Below are 17,316 nucleotides of genomic sequence, written 5' to 3'. Positions count from 1 at the left end.
GTCAGTCAGAATGTTCTATAAGCAATTATTCTTGCATTCTGACTCTTTCGATAGTTCATTCTCGTTCGTTCTCGAGTCTGGTTGTGGCTGTGGCAGTATCCCATATATTGCCACAATACTATACTAGCATCTAGGCAACAACAAACTCTACAAGATCATGCAACTCATAAATCACAAATTTTCTGCCCTTATTCCAGTTATATCCATCGCTGTATAGCTTTATATGGCTGGCACTGCCGAAGGGACTAAATTATGCGTTGAAATGATTGGATCAATCGTATATAAATCATGTCTCTAGTAGGTATCCATAGAGAATTGTGGCATATCAACTTGAAATGAGTGAATGGTGCTCTGAGCTCAGACAGTCCCATATGGTGTTTTTCACCCCCCTACCTACTAGTAGTACTATGTACTTCAAGTTTAAACTCCACAATCGACTCTAACGTGACTCTACGCATCAACCTTGAAAGGTGGACGAATTCACTAGACACCTGGTGCACAATTTTGGTTTCTATCCATCCTCTTAAGCGTTCTGCGGCTCTATCTATCAAGGCCGCGACCTTATTACGCGCACAAGTTTCGAAGTTTGTTGATCCATGGATCTACTGTACATACTAGTAGTAGAAGTTCGCCAGACTGACCATCCGATTTGTGAACCACGAGATCAGCCATTTCGCTTACCCGATTGGTTTGATCTTTATGCATTCCTTGCTGGCATAGAACACAGTCGCACCAACCCTTTCAAGGGGCTAGGCACTCAAATTCTGCACTACCCCATCGGTGTGATCGTACAAACCACATCATGGAATCCAAATCGCGCGTTGGGATCATAAGCTCTTTACCCGGCGGCGGGTGATCGGATATCGGGCAACATGATGCTTCCGCACGGCTGGTCACCCCTTGGGCGATGAACATGCATCGTTGGACTTTCCATCTTCAGAAATATTCTGCTGAATATTCATCCGCAATGTTCTAGCTGGTTTATAGACCCACTTTGGATCATGGAGCTTGACATCAACACGTTGCGCCCATTGGGGGATTTGATAACCACATTGGGAAACGATAAACCGCCACCAACCAGCTTCCCAAAGTTTCAAGCAACAAGGAAGCTTCCAGTGATTAAGACTAGGATCATCTCTCGTGGCGTGAAAAGGTATATTCTCAAATATAAGAGTGTGCCTCTTTCGCTGCCACGCAAGTCCTCACCGCTATTCAGGATATAACTAATCTTCAATATCGTGACACTGAACGACATTTGTCTTAACGATCAACATGACCGAACTCACACGTACCCTTCCGGCCTCGTGGTACTGCAATGAGTCGCTTTACAACATGGAGCGGCGTGCAGTCTTCGTCAAGGTACGCGCGATCTTACAGAATTATCAATGTGCACAAATTGACAAGCCGTCCAGTCTTGGTACTTGCTAGGACCGGTGACACGTTTTCAAGTTGTGGATGAACATGTAGATTACGAGATTGCACAAAACCCAATCTATGCTGTTCGAACCTCTGGAGATACCCTCAACCCCACACCAGAGGAGCTGAAGGTCTTCTCCACTAAGACGGTAATTTGAGCTGGAGAAACTTGTCCGGGTGAATTTCTGACTAACAAAAACATATCTTCACACAGGGCAAGGAGGTACAGAAATACGTGACACCTACTGGTCTTCTTTTCTCAACTATTGCAGACGATGCGCCAAGCTTCCACGAGTTCTTTCCCGAGCTCGAGGAGCTTCTGGGTAAAGTCGATTTCACTCGGCTTCCCTACCGCCGCAGCATTAAGTACGAGGGTCGATTCAATTGGAAGACCATGTAAGTCAAGATCTCAGACTTTTCTGATTCAATGATACTTCTTGCTAATTTGTTTCAGGGTGGATGGCTACCAAGAGTGTTTGCATTGCCAATACACCCACCCGTCATTCTCGATCTATTACCCGCCTACATTCTACACAGTTCGCAACAAGCACAATTTCTCCCAGCACATTGCAGACCCCAAAAAGCCTGATGATGGTCTCTTCTTGTACTTCTTCCCCAATTGCACGCTGAATGTCTATGGTGGCGGCATGTCCTCTTTCCGCGTGTGTCCTACTTCCGATCCACACGTCACACGCATGGAATTCGACTACTACCACCTAGCTGAGGGTGATGAGTTTGAAGAGTACTTCAAATTCGTTCGACAGGTTGCAATGGAGGACTTCGAGCTCTGCGAGAAGGCCCAGGATAATTTGGCTAAGGGAGTTTACCATGAAGGTATCCTGAATCCCGAGAAGGAAAATGGCGTTTCTTGTGAGCTTTCACGCGTCCTATTTGATTTTCTATTTCGGATACTAATTTTCGCAGACTACCAGCAACGTGTGTTCCAAATGGTGTGTGAGCAGCATCGAGCGGATCGCAAAGAGGCAATCAATGACCAGACAACACTGGAGGAACGGGCTGCGCCATCCATGGTGCAGATGGCAGCATAGTACAGAAACATTTAGTTTTAGATAGTTGAATATTGAGCCATGTTCTAAAAAGTGTCTGCATTTCTCCCTTTCGGGATTCTAGACTTGGAAATGTAAATCGGGTTCAGCCGATTAGTGTCAGTGTCCTGTACTTTGTGAAACACACATTGAAACTGCCACTCATCACCATAAGTAGTACTATGCGAAGAGTGAAAGATATCACGAAAATGAACGAATGAGCTCTGGGGGATTTCGCTTTCTCCATTACCACGGCCCGATAGCTAACCGATGTAGGGAAGATATTGGCAATGAAACGTGGCCACGAGGCTAGCAGACGGGAAATTCAAACTTAATCGGGAAATATGCTGACATGGAGGGGGCACTGCAGGAATGCCATTGATGAAGTGTATATTGTGGAGATTGGCGACACTTGGACCCCCGGTCGCAGGAAGTAGTATATCAGGCAAGGGCTTTGTGATAAAAGGCAGATTGCCTCAAGCAATTGTGAGTTGAAGATTTCAAATCGGAGCTCAAGATAAAGTTTACCATGGATTTCTTCAATGCAAATTTTTTGTCTTCACCTGCATCGGTCGTTGTGGCTCTGTTAGCCGCTGCTTTCCTTTTCAACGATGCTTGGCCGCGTCTGTCGCGACAAAAGAAAACCTATAAGCTCTCGAATGAGCCCCTCGCCAAGAGCAGCTTTGGATCCGGCTTGAGTGTTATCAAAGAGCCTGAGGTTCCAGAGGGTTGGTTGACCGGTCGCGATGTCTTCGAACTGGAAAGGCGCGCATTGTTTAGCCAAGTATCAATGGCCCCGTGTCAATTGAGTCGAGCATCCACTAACAAAAGACTTACAGTCTTGGGTATATCTTGCCCATCGCACCCAACTCACAAAGCCAGGTGCATATCAGTCATTCGATCTCGCTGGATTCCCCGTCTTTTTGATCCGAGGAAAAGACAACCAAATCCGCGCGTTCCACAACGTCTGCCGTCATCGTGCTTATACAATTACCCGAAAGGAGACTGGCGCATCAACTGTTCTCGGTTGTCGATATCATGGATGGAGCTATGACACTACGGGAAAGTTGGTCAAGGCTCCCCAATTTGAGGATGTTCCTGGGTTCGAAAAGTCACAAAATAGTCTCTTTGAAATCCACACTCGAACCACCGATAGCGGACACGTTTTCGTGAATTTGAATGCAGGAGAAGCAAGGGTCTTCGAAGATTCCACTCTTTCGGCGTTGGGCTCGTTTTCAAGCACTGCTGGTATGGGGTCATCCGAATGGGTCACAGGGCAGACATTAACAGCGAACTTTAATTGGAAAATTGGACGTATGTTCGCGTGACCTTGAAAAGAGTGCTTTTGATTTGCTGACAGTTTCATAGCAAGCGACCGTCATTATACAGGTCTCGCTGAACAGCTTGAAGAGCAAGCGTCAAAGGCAGTCACATCATCACTAATAACCAAGCTTGTCAGAATCGCAAAACGCACAAACAAAGAAGCCAGCCTCTCACTTTTTCCGAGCACCTTCTTGTACTCTTTCAAAGATGCTGGTCTGTGGCTTTCGGTGTCTTTCCTTCCAGCTTCCGAGACAAGCACGCACATACGATATGACTTATTTGACTGCGCCCCGGAGATGACCACCGATGAAGGTGCTCTTGCTCGGACAATCGAGGCAACGATGCAAGATTTCGTCAAGGTCCTTGAGGCTGAATATAAATCTGTCGCAGGAGAACCAACAGACATCTCTCCAGCTATGCGCGAAATATTGGCTTGTGTGCAAGAGCATGCGAAATCAGAGAGAGCTCGGGGTGGTCATATTTTGCCCGCGATGCATCAGCCGAAAGGGAGCTCCCTTTTCCAACAAGCTGAACAGCGTATGTAATCCCCGACCAAATCTGGGGTAAAACGATACTGATAATTTATAGTATGCAAAGAGTTGGATTGTTCTGGACCTGGATCGCATGGTAATGGGAATGGCACTGCATCTGGAGAGCTAGACTGGTAGATACTAGCATTTCCCCAGATTCTCTCTAATTAGTGTGTCTAGAACAGGGATACTATGTAACTAGTTGGTGTGCAAGAAAATAGTAGTGGTAATTTCATATTATTTATCTCATTTATTTATCTCATTCAAATTAATTGTTTTGACCTAAGCCCCCTAGCGTTATGGGAAGATCCGAATATTTACGAATACAGATGTAACGTTACTACTCTGTGCTACTAGTAGTTGCATTGCTCTTCATTGGATACAGAAAGTGAGAAGGTTCCAAGGCTTCTGGGGTCAGGACCCCTCGCTTTGCTTCTATTTGTAGACCAAGATTGACGTCATATACGAGCCCACTTGGGAGCCAACCTCGTATCTGCAAGACACAATGCCCCACAACTTCCACAGAGACTGTAGCGCGCGATCGGCAATGTACATACAATGCACCAAGCCTTGGCATTACCAGGTTGTATGTTTTCTACATTGCAATAACCTCTGATAATTCGCAAAAGAGGATACTTGCTATCAGTGGAAAAATTTGCGGCTTTTATTAGGCGCCACAGTCCCGTTTGTAAAATTGAACTAGATAGTTGTTCAACATTTCAAGTTTGGTATAGTTCAGGTGCAAGTTGCCGAAGAGCACCTCAATTTGATTGGGAAAACTATTATACACTTACTTTTTCATCAGTTTCCTTTCTGCATAATGATAATTTCTTCAGTTATGCTTATGTTGGAATGCCTTTGTGCCTAGGTGGGACTTCTTAATTTATCATTGCACAGTCTTCAAGTTGGAGGTCAAAATTGCAAATGTCTAACTATTTATATCACCATAAAAAATGACTAATAGAAGTAATTATAAAAGAATGAATTAGAAGAGAATGACACCATCCAAAATCCCCTACCTATCTCCTTATCTTACCAAACTACCCAGGTGGTAAACAGGAGACCTAAGAGTGTCAGGTTTAGTACCCGGGGTCTTGTCCACACAATCGCTTAGGACTCTCGAAGCCCCCCCATGTTAGCAGCATCGATAAAGGCCTTAGTCTTCTCCGCATCACCACTGCAGATAGGTCCACACCAGACGGGACGGCTGTCATGGCCGTATGGCTGCAGGATAAACTGCTTGAGGTTGATGTTTGAGCCGATGGCAGCGCTGACATCGCAAACAGGGATAGTGAAGATACCCTCCCAAGCGGCGCCATAAGCGCCTGGGACGGCCCAGCCTTTGGTAATGGCGTCCTCGGTGCGTGCTTGGGCGGTGGCAGTAGTGTAGTTGTAACCGGCGACGTTGAATGCATCGAGGGAGGAGTTTATAATATGCGAAACGTTAAGATGGATATTGCTGAACTCATTCTGTTGCAGCTGGGACAATCCAGGAGGCGAGGCGACCCATCCCCACTGGTGCGAGGTTGTTGAGATGACGTTGTTCTCCTGCCAGTAGTACAGATACCAGGCCTTCCCATCACGGCAGATGTAACTTGAAGTGTCTTGAGGACCGGACCCAATACCCTGATTGTCGCCGCATGCAGCACCCCCCATAATGAAGACTTTTTGGGCACGGTACAGTTGGTTAATGGAGGTCCCGACGAGCATGGCGGTCATGGAATCGGTCACAGCGTTCGTGTCGACTCCTGGGAACTCGATGAAGGCACCATGTGATAGGTAGCTGCGGATGTCCTCATTGTTGTATTCGTGGCCGCCCATGAGCTGGTTGTTGGCGGTGGTGAATGACTCGATGGAGTCAATAACAATCTTGCCCAGTATGCCACCTAGGTCGGCAGATCTCTGAAATGGGTCGTCCGCGCTGTTTGGGATAGAGCAGTTAGCATGATTGTGCAAATTAAAGAGGATATAACATACTGGGGATCTATTTGAAGTCCAGCCGCGGTGACAGCACCGCTATAGGCCGCCCCGCCAGCACCAGCCCATGCACCAGCCGCAGCCGCAGTGGACGCAGTCACGCCTACCAAGGCAGGCCGACTCCTGCAAGGGAAGCACCAATTCCAATAAGCATACCGAGGCCGTTAAGCACCTCCTTAAGGAGGACCACACTCTGTTGGTCCTTTGCCTCATAGAAGGTAGTCGCCCACGAGTCCTTGGAGAGGGCCGCATCCAGACCGGCGGTACTAAAGGCAGAACTGACACCACCAAAGTACTTGTTCAGACGACTAACAGACTCAAGCACATAGTATGCCGGGCGGACGTCTTTTCCACGGTTGTTAAGCACAGGGTTATCACACGTGTTCAGTTCACAGCCTGAACTAGAGCCATCTTCCAGACATGACCAGTCCGGGTCGCCCATGGCCCACTGCCCGAAGGCGCCGGCAAATCCTAAAGAGTTGTTGTGCATCAGCGCGGTATTCTTGGTCCACCAGCTGTCCAGCCAGCCCTGCGTGTTGTGTGTGTCCCAGTCCGCCTGATGCTGGTCGTAGTATTGGCCAACAGCACCGCAGCGTTTGTAAACGCCATGCGAGGATGAAGGGGTTCCTTGCACAGTGGGTAGAAGGGCCAGGGATGTTAGGGCAATGGTAGGAAGCATATTGAAACTTGGGTGAGATCTATAAGAAAAGACCTCGGCATTCAATCTCACAAACGTTTGAAAAGGCCAGGCAGTCACTGTGGGCTGGAATGGGCCCCGGGGACTGTGCCGGGAGTATCTTGTTCTATTTATCTTGAGCGAGGATCTTGTTTAGAAAACATCTTTCTACCTAAGTATGCTATAATTTCACCTTTGATCATACTACTGATAATCTTGTCCTTAATTAGGAAACTCGTGGTATACTACCATCCTAATTTGAATCTTGTCTTAGTAAAGTTACATCTTCAATGCCACGAAATTATTATCTTGAATATCGTTAGTCCGTACGGCCGTTAATTTTCTACAGCTTAACCGTATGCCTTTCTGCCTACCTAGGGAGCTACCCCACTTTAAGTACGTGCTCTGAAACAGACGAATTTATGCATATCGCAAGTATTGCCACGCACTCTCCTCCTTGGCTTTTTCTTTCCCCTTTGACCCCAGAATGCATCCCCCACTCCCGTGAAGATTACATCCACCCTTTTCAATCTAATCCGTCTCAAAGTTTGCAGAAAGAGCTCCAATCACATTGCGTATAGCATTCTATTACACATCCAGGCAACTAGTTACCGCCTGGAATAAAGTGTCTAGCAGGGCGTGATGTCTATCCCACCCATCGCCAAGGCCACGTTGCAAGCGGCGGTTATCAATGCCGGGTCAAATGTGCTTGCGCAAGGAATCAAGGCTTATCGTGATCAGGTAGGTAGCTTCTCTTTGAAATCTACGTCTTTGAGAGGATTAAGAACATTTGCACCTCTGAGATCAGAAGGCGAGATGGGCAAAGAAGTCCAAGCTTCACCGCCAGTTATACAAGTCCTGACAGGATGCTAACTGGGAATGAAGGTGCCATTCAAGGTGGACAACACGGCTTTGATGCAATTTACTACCTGCGCGCTCATAGTCTCGCCTCTTGGTTACCTTTGGCTAGAGAATCTAGAAGCATGGTTCCCGGGCACAAAGCAAGTCACCGAAGACGACTTGAAAGACAAAGAGAAGATCACCTCGGCAGATGGCAAATCTAGACCCAAACCCCGCCTCAATATCAGGAACACAATAGCCAAGATTGCTATTGATCAAGTTGTTGGGGGCACATGGAATACCGTACTTTTCCTAGCTACAATGGGGATTCTCCGCGGCCTCGACGCCGCGACAATCCAATCGCAAATATATTCGGTGAGTGATGTCAGATTATTAGATCCCGGGGCCAAGACATGAGATCACCAGTCAAGAAAGACAGTATTCGTGAGATTGGTTTCGGAGTAGAGGGGCGGGGTCGCTCTCATTATTCCCGATATTTGCCACGGAAGACTGTATTCATCAACGAAGGGAGGGCGATCCTACGCTCAAACATCCAAGATGATCCAGCATCTGCAGGTGGCAAATTAACCACGATGCAAAGCAAAAAATTGTGGACGTGTTAAGTTCAATCGCTAACGTTCGCCTATGTGCTTAGGATTTCGTGCCCATCATGGTCGCAGGGTTGAAACTATGGCCTTTTGTTTCAGTACTGAATTTCACCATCGTCCCTGCTGATCAACGCCTGCTTGTGGGAAGCTTATTTGGGGTTGTATGGGCAATTTACTTGAGTTTGGTTTCGAGCTAGACAGGAAACGTCATTGCGCACTGTCAAATGGCCCCCATCGCGGGTAGGGGATAGTTTGCATCTGAGTGGAGTCCATACAAAGCAGGTAGTTCAAACACGTTTCTTGAGAGTTATGGCTTTCGAGCACTGTGAGGGAGTACTGTATTGATTTGATCAATACGGTCGGAAGGGTTCACAGGATTGAAGGATCATGGTCCATGTGGTCAGCATTGATGGTGATAAATGGATGTACACAGTCTGTTCTGGGGCAGCCGTCATACGGCCGTGCGGCACGGCCGTAACAAAAAATTGAATCGAAAATCAAGCCCGGCTAAATGGCAGGGAAATAGATCCGGGAAACCGGAAAGAGTGAACAAATTGCACATAGACTAACGATGAAAAGAGTATGTGTTATGTAGTGGATAACTCCAAACGTACAGAGTACACGGCCCCCACATACAACTACAGTAAGCCCGATGGCCCCTGAAGGGGCCATCGGGTAAGATAAAGGGGGCTAGAGTTGGAGACGGAGCTAGGCATAGGGGTTCAAATTATCACTACTTGCGTAAACTGCACTTACTTTCGCAGTGTAAGTAGTTTATACTGCAGAGGGCAGGCAGTGCGAGGGGGGTTTGGATGGCACAGTTTAGACAAGGCTGTCATGAACAATAACTAGCTGCATTAAGGAAGATCGGTGGAGCTAGTTCTCAGGACCCGCATTGGTTTCTCTGTTGCATGTCTTCAGGCCTGGGACGGGATCCACTGTACGCCACAGATGATGCAGAAATGGTTAGCATGGCGAGACGCCCAGTAAAGATTTTGATCATAAGCTGGCCCCTGAGGGGCGACGGAGGAGAAAGACCTATCGTTGAAATTGTGAACAGAAAATAGATGTACATACATACCTGCCCTTAATTTGATAGGAAACGACAGGAATAGGAATGGACTAAGGAGGGGATGTTCTTTTTCGTCATTTGGTGTTCATTTACTCCGTACTCCGTAAGCAGATCGTGATGAATCAATATGGAGATATGATACCCCGTACTAGTAGAAGCGCGGCCAATGGGATCAACTCGCTGACTCAGACCGATACTGTTATGGATTACGAGGTAGCACTCGGGGCAACCAGACTGCGAGATACTGTCGGTGCTAAGGTTCGCGGGGCTTGGGGACTACAGATTGCACTCGGCAGAGTGGCGAAGGCGTTCTGGGCATCGGGCGAGGAATGTGGGGCCAAACATACAATCATGCGATGTGTGTTAGGGATATGATACCAAAGCGAATTTCGAATTCAGGATGACGGCGAATATTGTGTCGGTCGCGTTGAAGATACAGATCAAGAAGAATGTAGCTAAGCCTGTTTGCATACAACTTGAAGTTACCAGAAACAAAATGAACGGGGACCAAGAAAGAAATTTTATTGGGGAGGAGTCGCAGGCCCCATACAAATTGTGCCTAGCGTATTTTATTTTATTTTCTGCGAGTGATTTTTACGATTTGTCGTGCTGGCGATCGCTTCCGCGTCTGCACTGTCGATCGGGTTTAAGAATAGTGTCCGACACGAGGAACCATCGTATTTTGGAATGAAAATAGAACGGGATGGTAGAGTAGAAATGGAAGAAATAGGGATTCTTTAAGAAGTAATTCTTCGCGCAAAATCTAGCCAAATTAATAAAAAACAACAAAGGCTTCCGTTACTATCACACTGCATCGCCCGATCTAGGATTTGGGGGCGCTGTATTTGGCCCCAACCCACCAACTACTGCTTATCTTGGGGGCCTTGGAGAAGGTAGTAGTAAGAAGACCAGTTGGTCAAAAGAGGGCGTTCGACTGGATCTCCAGGGCTTTTGGACATCCACTGGCTCGTTTTCTTCCTTTTCTCCTTCATTCTTATACCGTCCACGAGTTCGAAGAAGCCGATTGTCTTTGTGTACCAACCACGGTTGGATAGTATAGTTATACAAACTATCCCAGACCTCCCCGACAGCCACCACCCAGTCAGTTCTTTGAACATTGCCAAATCCGGCCAATTCTGCATATCTGAGCACCGTCCTAATTGGTTCTACAGAAATTACTCGAGGACAATGCCACGGGACTAATCTTGCCGGCGCTCTACCCTTGACGATATTTAACCATGGTGACCGCAATGTCTTTCCCTTATATTCGACCGCGCCGGTCCCCCAGCAACAAGAAGAAGGGGCCACATCGGCCACCTCCGTTGAAGCTGCAGACGGCGTTGCTCAAATCAGGAGAGCAGAGAGCAAAGCATAAAAAAGGTTGCATCTTCGAGCCGACCATCAAAGCCGTACGCGGCAGTGATTGTGGTTTGATTGATCACAAAGAGGGAAAAGAAGAAAAGGAAGAAAAGGAAGAAAAGGAAGAAAAGGACGAAAAGGAAGAAAAGGAAGAAGATCTGCCATTGAGGAAGATGGCAGTGTCTGAATCGGGGCTATCAGGCAATGGAGAACCGTTGTTAATACCTACAGCCCTGAATAAGCCGGTTGAGAAAAGCAACAACTTGAAGATGAACGACACGGATGCACAAGGAGTCTCGCCACAGGCTTCACTTCGCATAAGCACTCATCTGAACGATGCCTCCAGCGACTCAGACATTTCTCCTATATCTGACGATCCAGCCCCTGTACATCGTGGCAGTGGCCTCCACCGATTCTTCCCCGAACTCTCGACCAATGTCGACCTAATTTCCCCGGTCAGAGCTGATAAAAAGATGAAGCAGGGGGCACGCTTGTCCATCTTGGAGAGCGAACTGGAGCAGCGGGTACAAAGTCTATGCAAAAGCCCTCGGGGTGAAGAGGAGGACAGTATTGGGAAGCGGAAAACCAGCTCGTCTTCGGGGTCAGATGGCATATTTGATTGCGCGTCTTCTTGCTACAGTCGACGAAGTTCATTGTCCAGCGTGAGCGAAGAACATTTGGACGATATGGAAGAATTCCCGATGCCTGCCGATGCATATTCCATCTATTCACCCGCCGCAGCCGGTGTCTTTGATGATTCTGCATCAGTCTGTCTATCGCGAGCGGCGTCTATCACATCGAGACTACAAGTGCCAACCCCTATAAGACGAGAAGGCACTTCCTCAACGCGGGGCCTATATTCATCACAGTGCAACTCGGCTGTTTCGATTAATACAACAAGCACAATGAACGACCTGAAGAACAAGCCCTTACCCCTCGAGCCTATTTCCGATTCTGAAATTGCGCCCAGTCCATTAGCAGTGGGCCATCACAGCCGTCCGAATCCACAACAGCGAACCAGCCCTACTATCTACCCACACTCGCCATACCCGCATTCACCCCCGAGTCATTCCCACATCACCCTTCATAATTCGAATACCGGTGTGAACTCAGGCTCGCCATCCCACGCTTGTCATTCCTGTGGTGGACATTCTGCGAGACCGCGTAGGACTAATCGTTCACAATGGGCTGATCGTCTGGAGAAAGGCGAACCTCACATTCGCCAGCTACCTTCTTTGGAAAGAGCCGCGGAGGAGCTTGAAGATGTTTTAGCTGATTTGCAGAAGTATGGATCGAAGCAAAGAACACTTCTCATACTTGATGGACCTCTGCAAGTCAGTCGCCATAATGGAGATCTTATAGCCACGCGCCCAGCGCCTCTACCACCCTCGACGAAGCCTCACTCGATGACCCATTCCACGCCGTTGTTGGACTCCTTGCGATCAAGCAAGTCAGGTAGGTCGAGCAAGTCAAGCAAGTCCAGAAGGCCCGAGAAGCTCGAGAGGCCCGAGAAGCTCGAGAGGCCCGAGAAGCTCGAGCAGCCCGAGAGGCCGAAGCGGTCCACCAAAGTTAAAAGAGACAGCCGGCCTTTGAATCTTGCTGCTATCCCTGAGGGTGAGCTCAAGAATGACGACCAGAACCAAAACAAAGGCCACAATAAGAGCAAAAGCCTCGATTGCCAGCCTATCAATCCTCTGGTTGACAGCAGTGTGGGGCCAGAAAGTAACACTGCCCCGAAAGATGCAGAAGCCAAGAGAGGAAAGCCGTTGAAGAAATCCTTCACCTTCTCGATGAAATCATTCAAGCGCAACAAACCAGTGCGATTGGCGGGTGCCCCCTTACTTAGCACTAGCCTATCGTCGCCCTCGGACTCCTCCCTTGACCCACCAGACGAGCCTTCGTGCCTCCAGTCATCGCCCTCCGATCCTACCCTGGCTGACGAAGACCAAGGTCCGACCAAACGGTCCGATCTACTTCTGCAATTACCTCGTCTCCAGACCAACGACCTTGAGTTAAACAGTATTCGCGACCGCATGGAAGTGGCCGGCCAAGGGGTCGCCCAGTCTACCAGGGGCAGCCCCGACGCCAGCCCCCGACAAAATCTCCAAAATGGCCCCCAAAAAAGCCCCACCAACTCCGCTTCCTCCCAGGGGAAGTGAAGAGTCAAGAGCGGGAATGGTTTACGCCTCCCGAAGAAAAGATCGTGGTTGAACCAGGCATGAAAGTACCCGAAATGTCACGATATACATACGCCCTTGTCTCAACGGCACAGGCCAGTAGTGTGCAACTTCCCTCAGATCAAGTGTATGAACTCGCTGCGACACCTCCATCGCCCACTTCGACCTTGCCAGTATTTGGTGCTAGACAGCTCGTTGAGGCCAATGTTAATTTCCCGCCAGACTTTCCATTGCGCCTAACCATGGCTATAATGGAAAAGGTCGATTCGCTAGAGGACCTGTTTAATCTTGTTCTGGTTAACAGGAGGTTCTACTCTATTTTCAAAAAGCACGAATTGCACTTGATAAAGAATGCACTGTTCAAGATGTCTCCGCCAGCTTGGGAGCTCCGGGAGATGTCTCCTCCCTGGGCGACCGAGACACAATTGTTAGAGCCAGACTCTCGGGTGCCTGAGTATACGCCTTCGCTTTACCTAGATCGATATGCGCAGGACATTTACACCCTTGCAAAGCTCAAGGCCATGATTCTTGTAAGATGTTCTCCATTTCTACGCCGCGATACTATTCGCGGTCTTTCAGGGCTGGATATCGATCGTGCCGAGGAGGTTGATGCCGCATTCTGGCGCATTTGGACATTCTGTCGTCTCTTTGGAAGCAACAAAGGCCGCGAAAATGATCTTGAGGGCCAGGTTGACTGGCTACGAGGGGGCGCCAAAGCTAGAGGTTATTTTGGCGCGTCGGGATGTATGACAGAGCCCTTTGGTCTAGGAAATGCTCTCTTCGAGCCACCCGAAGGTTTCGGCAGAGGTAATGGGCTTGGTCTATCCCCGAGACAACTGTATGATATGACGGAGATCTGGACGTGTATGGGCGTTTTATTACAGCCTCTTCATGGGAAGTGTATTGAAGCTAGGAGAGTTGGCATATATGAAGGCATGGATGTTCCGATCGATGATCACGCTCTGGAAGAGCAGGTCCTTGGTAAGTCAGCTACTGAACATAAGGGGAAAAGGCAAGGAAAATGAATCTAACAAAGAAATAGAAGAATGGACGTCTTTTGTCATGACAATCGGGCTTTCTGCCGTTCTGGGTCTTAGCTCTCTCGCCCCAGCAGCGGCCACAACAGCTTTTTTCAACATGGCCCAATCCTCCGGATTGACCAAATGGGCGCCGACTGAGACACAAACAAGTCGTTCTTCATTTCTGAAGGAAGCCGTCTCTCGTGTGTACGAGGATCACGAACGTTCTCTCAGGGATGGAGATGGAAGCCCGATAGATTCGTCAGCTGGAATCCAAACTCAACAAGAACGTGAACAGCGTCGCGCAGACTACAAGCAGGAGCTCCGTGCCAGACGAGCTCGTGGCCTTGAACAGGGAACTGGATTCTCGGAAGAGCGGCCCATGTCCGAATTCAGCGAGATCGTCCATAATCTAGATGGTGCAGGTCCAGATGCGCCTCCAGTCCCGGCTCTCCCTTCCTTGATGCTTGACCGCGCTTCAACATCAACCACTGGCACAGCTGGACCTCCTCACACACCAACTCAGTTTCCATCGCCGCCACTTCCAGCCTTTGACCTAGATGTCCCGTTCCACCCTCAATCACGCAGCCCACCCATGCAACACCCCCCGACCCTCTTCCCACCTCCGCACCGACACCCTATGCCAGTTCTACCCCAACCTTTGTTCTCCCGCCCTTCTATCCCACCACAGGTTCAAGACCCAGTTGACCGTGCAATTGAACACATGGTCCAAGACCTTGGCTTTGACCCAGATGACGTGAAGTGGGCTCTGAAAATTACCGATACCGGAGAGGGAATTGACGTCCAAGCTGCTGAATCTCTACTCAACCAGCAGAAGCAGAAAAAGAAAAAGCCTTTTGCTCGCAAGGAAAGTCTTTTCCGCTCTGTCATGAAGCGTCAGCGCTCAACGGACTCGGGTTGGCGCTTTGCCTAGACATTCGGACTGTGAATATTATATTTGGCTTCTGTCTGCGTTGAAAGCGATGATCACTTCTGTTTTTATATTGATAGGTGCCCAGGTGCTTTGATCGTTTTCCTTCCTTTGCTGTGGCTCATGTGATCCATGCTATATACCCTCTTTTTTCATCCACTGTCCTACAAGTGTTCTTTTGTTGAGTCTCTTTGGCATGTGGACAGTTGGAATGTACGTTTTTGACATGTAATTTTCTCAGCTTGCTTTTTCTTGAATCGAAATTGAACATTTCCAAGGGGATCGCTGCTCAACCTTTTTGCTTGCATGGTGTTGCGATCATCATTACTATCCACGGCAGTTGAACCGGCGAACTCTCCACCGGAGAGAAATACGATATGAATCAAAATCGAAGTTGCTTTATTGTTTCGTTAAATAGAATCTCCATTTCTTTATTTGATGTAAATTCGACCTTCGAATGGTTTAAGAGTCTCGAATTCAGAAGCCCCGTAATTTCCGACCAGCAACTTCATCCCAGAAGTCTTTTCGGCAAGGTTGAAAGGCTGGCTTTGAGCCGTAAAGTTCAATATAGTCAAAGCCTCCCTATCATCTCTGCTCTTTAAAAAGCAAAATGTTGCGGGATCCTCACGATCCAAGACCTCAAACGCACCATGGATGAACAAATCCCGATACGTCTTCCTCATCCTGAGCAACTCCTTCCAAAATGATAGCACACTTCCCTTCTCAGCTTCCTGCTGCTTCACATTAATCTCAGGGTACAAGTCATGAGCTCTCATCCAAGGCTTGCCAGTCGTAAATCCCGCATGAGGAGAATCATCCCATTGCATAGGCAATCGAGAATGATCACGCGCGAGAATTCTCAGTCCGTCCATTATCTTCTCTTTACGCGACGTATCAACGCCACTCTTTTCCAGAGACTCGGCTTCACGGTAATAGCCCAGTCCCTCGATGTCGCGATACTCATCAATAGGCCACTCACGCGGCGCATTGATCATACCGATTTCCTGCCCCTGGTAAAGAAACAAGGTGCCCGTCATGGAAACCATCATAATCGCAAGCATTTTGGCGCTTATTTCACGAAAAGCAGAGGAATCGTCGCCAAATCGTGATACAGAGCGCCCGTTATCATGGTTCTCGCAGAATGCTGTCGTCCACCCATCGCTTCCCTCGACAAAGCTTTGCCATTTGTACACAACGTCCTTCAACTTTGTCAGTTCCCATGGATGAAAAATGTATTTATCCTCCAGTGCGCCCATTCCGATGTGTCCAATATCAAGATGGAATACCATGCTCAACTCTTTCGCTGATGCGCCGACATATTCCAATACTTGTTTGGGATCGGGTGTGTTCGCTAGCTCGCCGACAGTAACGACATCTCCGTACGGTGCGAGAGCGGTGTCGTACATCTCGCGTAGGAACTCATGAATACGCGGCCCGTTGCACCACATTGGGATCGCGGGCTGAATGTAACTTTTGGGATCGACAACTGGTGCATCGGGGAAGGACGTGTGTTTGCTGTATTTGTTGACCGTATCGACGCGGAAGCCGTCAATCCCCTTTTCCAGCCAGAAGTGGACAGCGCTTTTGTAGATCTCTTGTCGCGTGGATTCGTTGTCCCAGTTTAGGTCCGGTTGACTTGGGGCGTAGAGGTGGAGGTAGTATTCTTGGGTATGCTCATCCCACGTCCCTAAAAATCACGGAAACTTTGTATCAGCATCGTCGTGCTATTCAAATCGACAGACTTGGAGATGAAATGAAATCCGTCGCAACTCACATGTACTTCCTGCAAAATAGCCTCGGTAGTTACTCGGGGGCAGACGGTTTCCTTGCTCATCATATCGCGGAGGGCGCCAGAAGTACCAATCTCGCTTAGGATTGTCTTTGCTGCTGCGACTTTCCTTAAACCATTCGTGTTGATCGCTGGTATGATTGACAACGAGGTCAAGAATGAGCTTCATGCCCCGCTCATGGCATGCCTGAATCAGGTTCTCGACATCTTGCACGGTTCCGTATGCCGGGAGAACATTCTCATAGTCTGAGACGTCGTAGCCCATGTCGTGCATCGGTGAGTCGTACATTGGAGACAGCCAGACGACGTCGATTCCTAGCGAGTGGAGGTAGGGGATTTTGGCGATAAGGCCGGGGATATCACCCCAGCCATCACCGTTCGAGTCATAGAAGGAAGCCGGATATACCTGGGGGGAAAAACAATTAGTGAGGCAATTCGAAGCTCTTGATTTGCCAAAAATACCTGGTAGACCGTTGCCTCCTTCCACCAGTTATTCGCCCCTGTCGGAACCTCCTTTGAAATTATTTCTGCATGAGGTGACATGATTCGTGTT

At 48.4% G+C, this 17,316-nt stretch overlaps 6 protein-coding genes across 6 annotated transcripts; 4 read left to right on the top strand and 2 right to left on the bottom strand.

The window, feature by feature from the left end:
- Positions 1-1,272: 1,272 nt before the first annotated feature.
- N7533_013038 (RHO alpha subunit C-terminal catalytic domain-containing protein) lies at positions 1,273-2,465 on the top strand (the record flags this gene model as incomplete). Its single annotated transcript, XM_057109688.1, has 5 exons — positions 1,273-1,359; positions 1,413-1,565; positions 1,631-1,812; positions 1,871-2,286; positions 2,341-2,465. The coding sequence occupies 5 exons, from the start codon at positions 1,273-1,275 to the stop codon at positions 2,463-2,465; spliced, it is 963 nt and encodes a 320-aa protein (XP_056953273.1).
- Positions 2,466-2,991: 526 nt separating this feature from the next.
- On the top strand, positions 2,992-4,453 carry N7533_013037 (putative iron-sulfur cluster-binding protein; the record flags this gene model as incomplete). The annotated part of the gene is made up of 4 exons (XM_057109687.1): positions 2,992-3,246; positions 3,302-3,776; positions 3,831-4,322; positions 4,374-4,453. The coding sequence occupies 4 exons, from the start codon at positions 2,992-2,994 to the stop codon at positions 4,451-4,453; spliced, it is 1,302 nt and encodes a 433-aa protein (XP_056953272.1).
- A 972-nt stretch (positions 4,454-5,425) lies between these two features.
- On the bottom strand, positions 5,426-6,971 carry N7533_013036 (uncharacterized protein; the record flags this gene model as incomplete). The annotated part of the gene is made up of 3 exons (XM_057109686.1): positions 5,426-6,236; positions 6,293-6,331; positions 6,400-6,971. 3 exons carry the CDS (start codon positions 6,969-6,971, stop codon positions 5,426-5,428), a joined length of 1,422 nt encoding a protein of 473 aa, XP_056953271.1.
- Positions 6,972-7,610: 639 nt separating this feature from the next.
- N7533_013035 (Mpv17/PMP22 family protein) lies at positions 7,611-8,613 on the top strand (the record flags this gene model as incomplete). Its single annotated transcript, XM_057109685.1, has 3 exons — positions 7,611-7,709; positions 7,854-8,183; positions 8,464-8,613. 3 exons carry the CDS (start codon positions 7,611-7,613, stop codon positions 8,611-8,613), a joined length of 579 nt encoding a protein of 192 aa, XP_056953270.1.
- Positions 8,614-10,726: 2,113 nt separating this feature from the next.
- On the top strand, positions 10,727-14,977 carry N7533_013034 (uncharacterized protein; the record flags this gene model as incomplete). The annotated part of the gene is made up of 3 exons (XM_057109684.1): positions 10,727-12,901; positions 12,973-14,005; positions 14,067-14,977. 3 exons carry the CDS (start codon positions 10,727-10,729, stop codon positions 14,975-14,977), a joined length of 4,119 nt encoding a protein of 1,372 aa, XP_056953269.1.
- Positions 14,978-15,405: 428 nt separating this feature from the next.
- N7533_013033 (glycoside hydrolase family 13 protein) lies at positions 15,406-17,306 on the bottom strand (the record flags this gene model as incomplete). The annotated part of the gene is made up of 3 exons (XM_057109683.1): positions 15,406-16,661; positions 16,749-17,169; positions 17,226-17,306. 3 exons carry the CDS (start codon positions 17,304-17,306, stop codon positions 15,406-15,408), a joined length of 1,758 nt encoding a protein of 585 aa, XP_056953268.1.
- Positions 17,307-17,316: the final 10 nt, after the last annotated feature.

The sequence above is a fragment of the Penicillium manginii genome (genome assembly GCF_028828005.1).
Source record: "Penicillium manginii strain IBT 31320 chromosome Unknown utg000010l:1.0-1143873.0:1.0-1144522.0, whole genome shotgun sequence".
Taxonomy (NCBI): Eukaryota; Fungi; Ascomycota; class Eurotiomycetes; order Eurotiales; family Aspergillaceae; genus Penicillium; species Penicillium manginii.
This window is presented reverse-complemented; position numbering and strand designations above follow the sequence as displayed.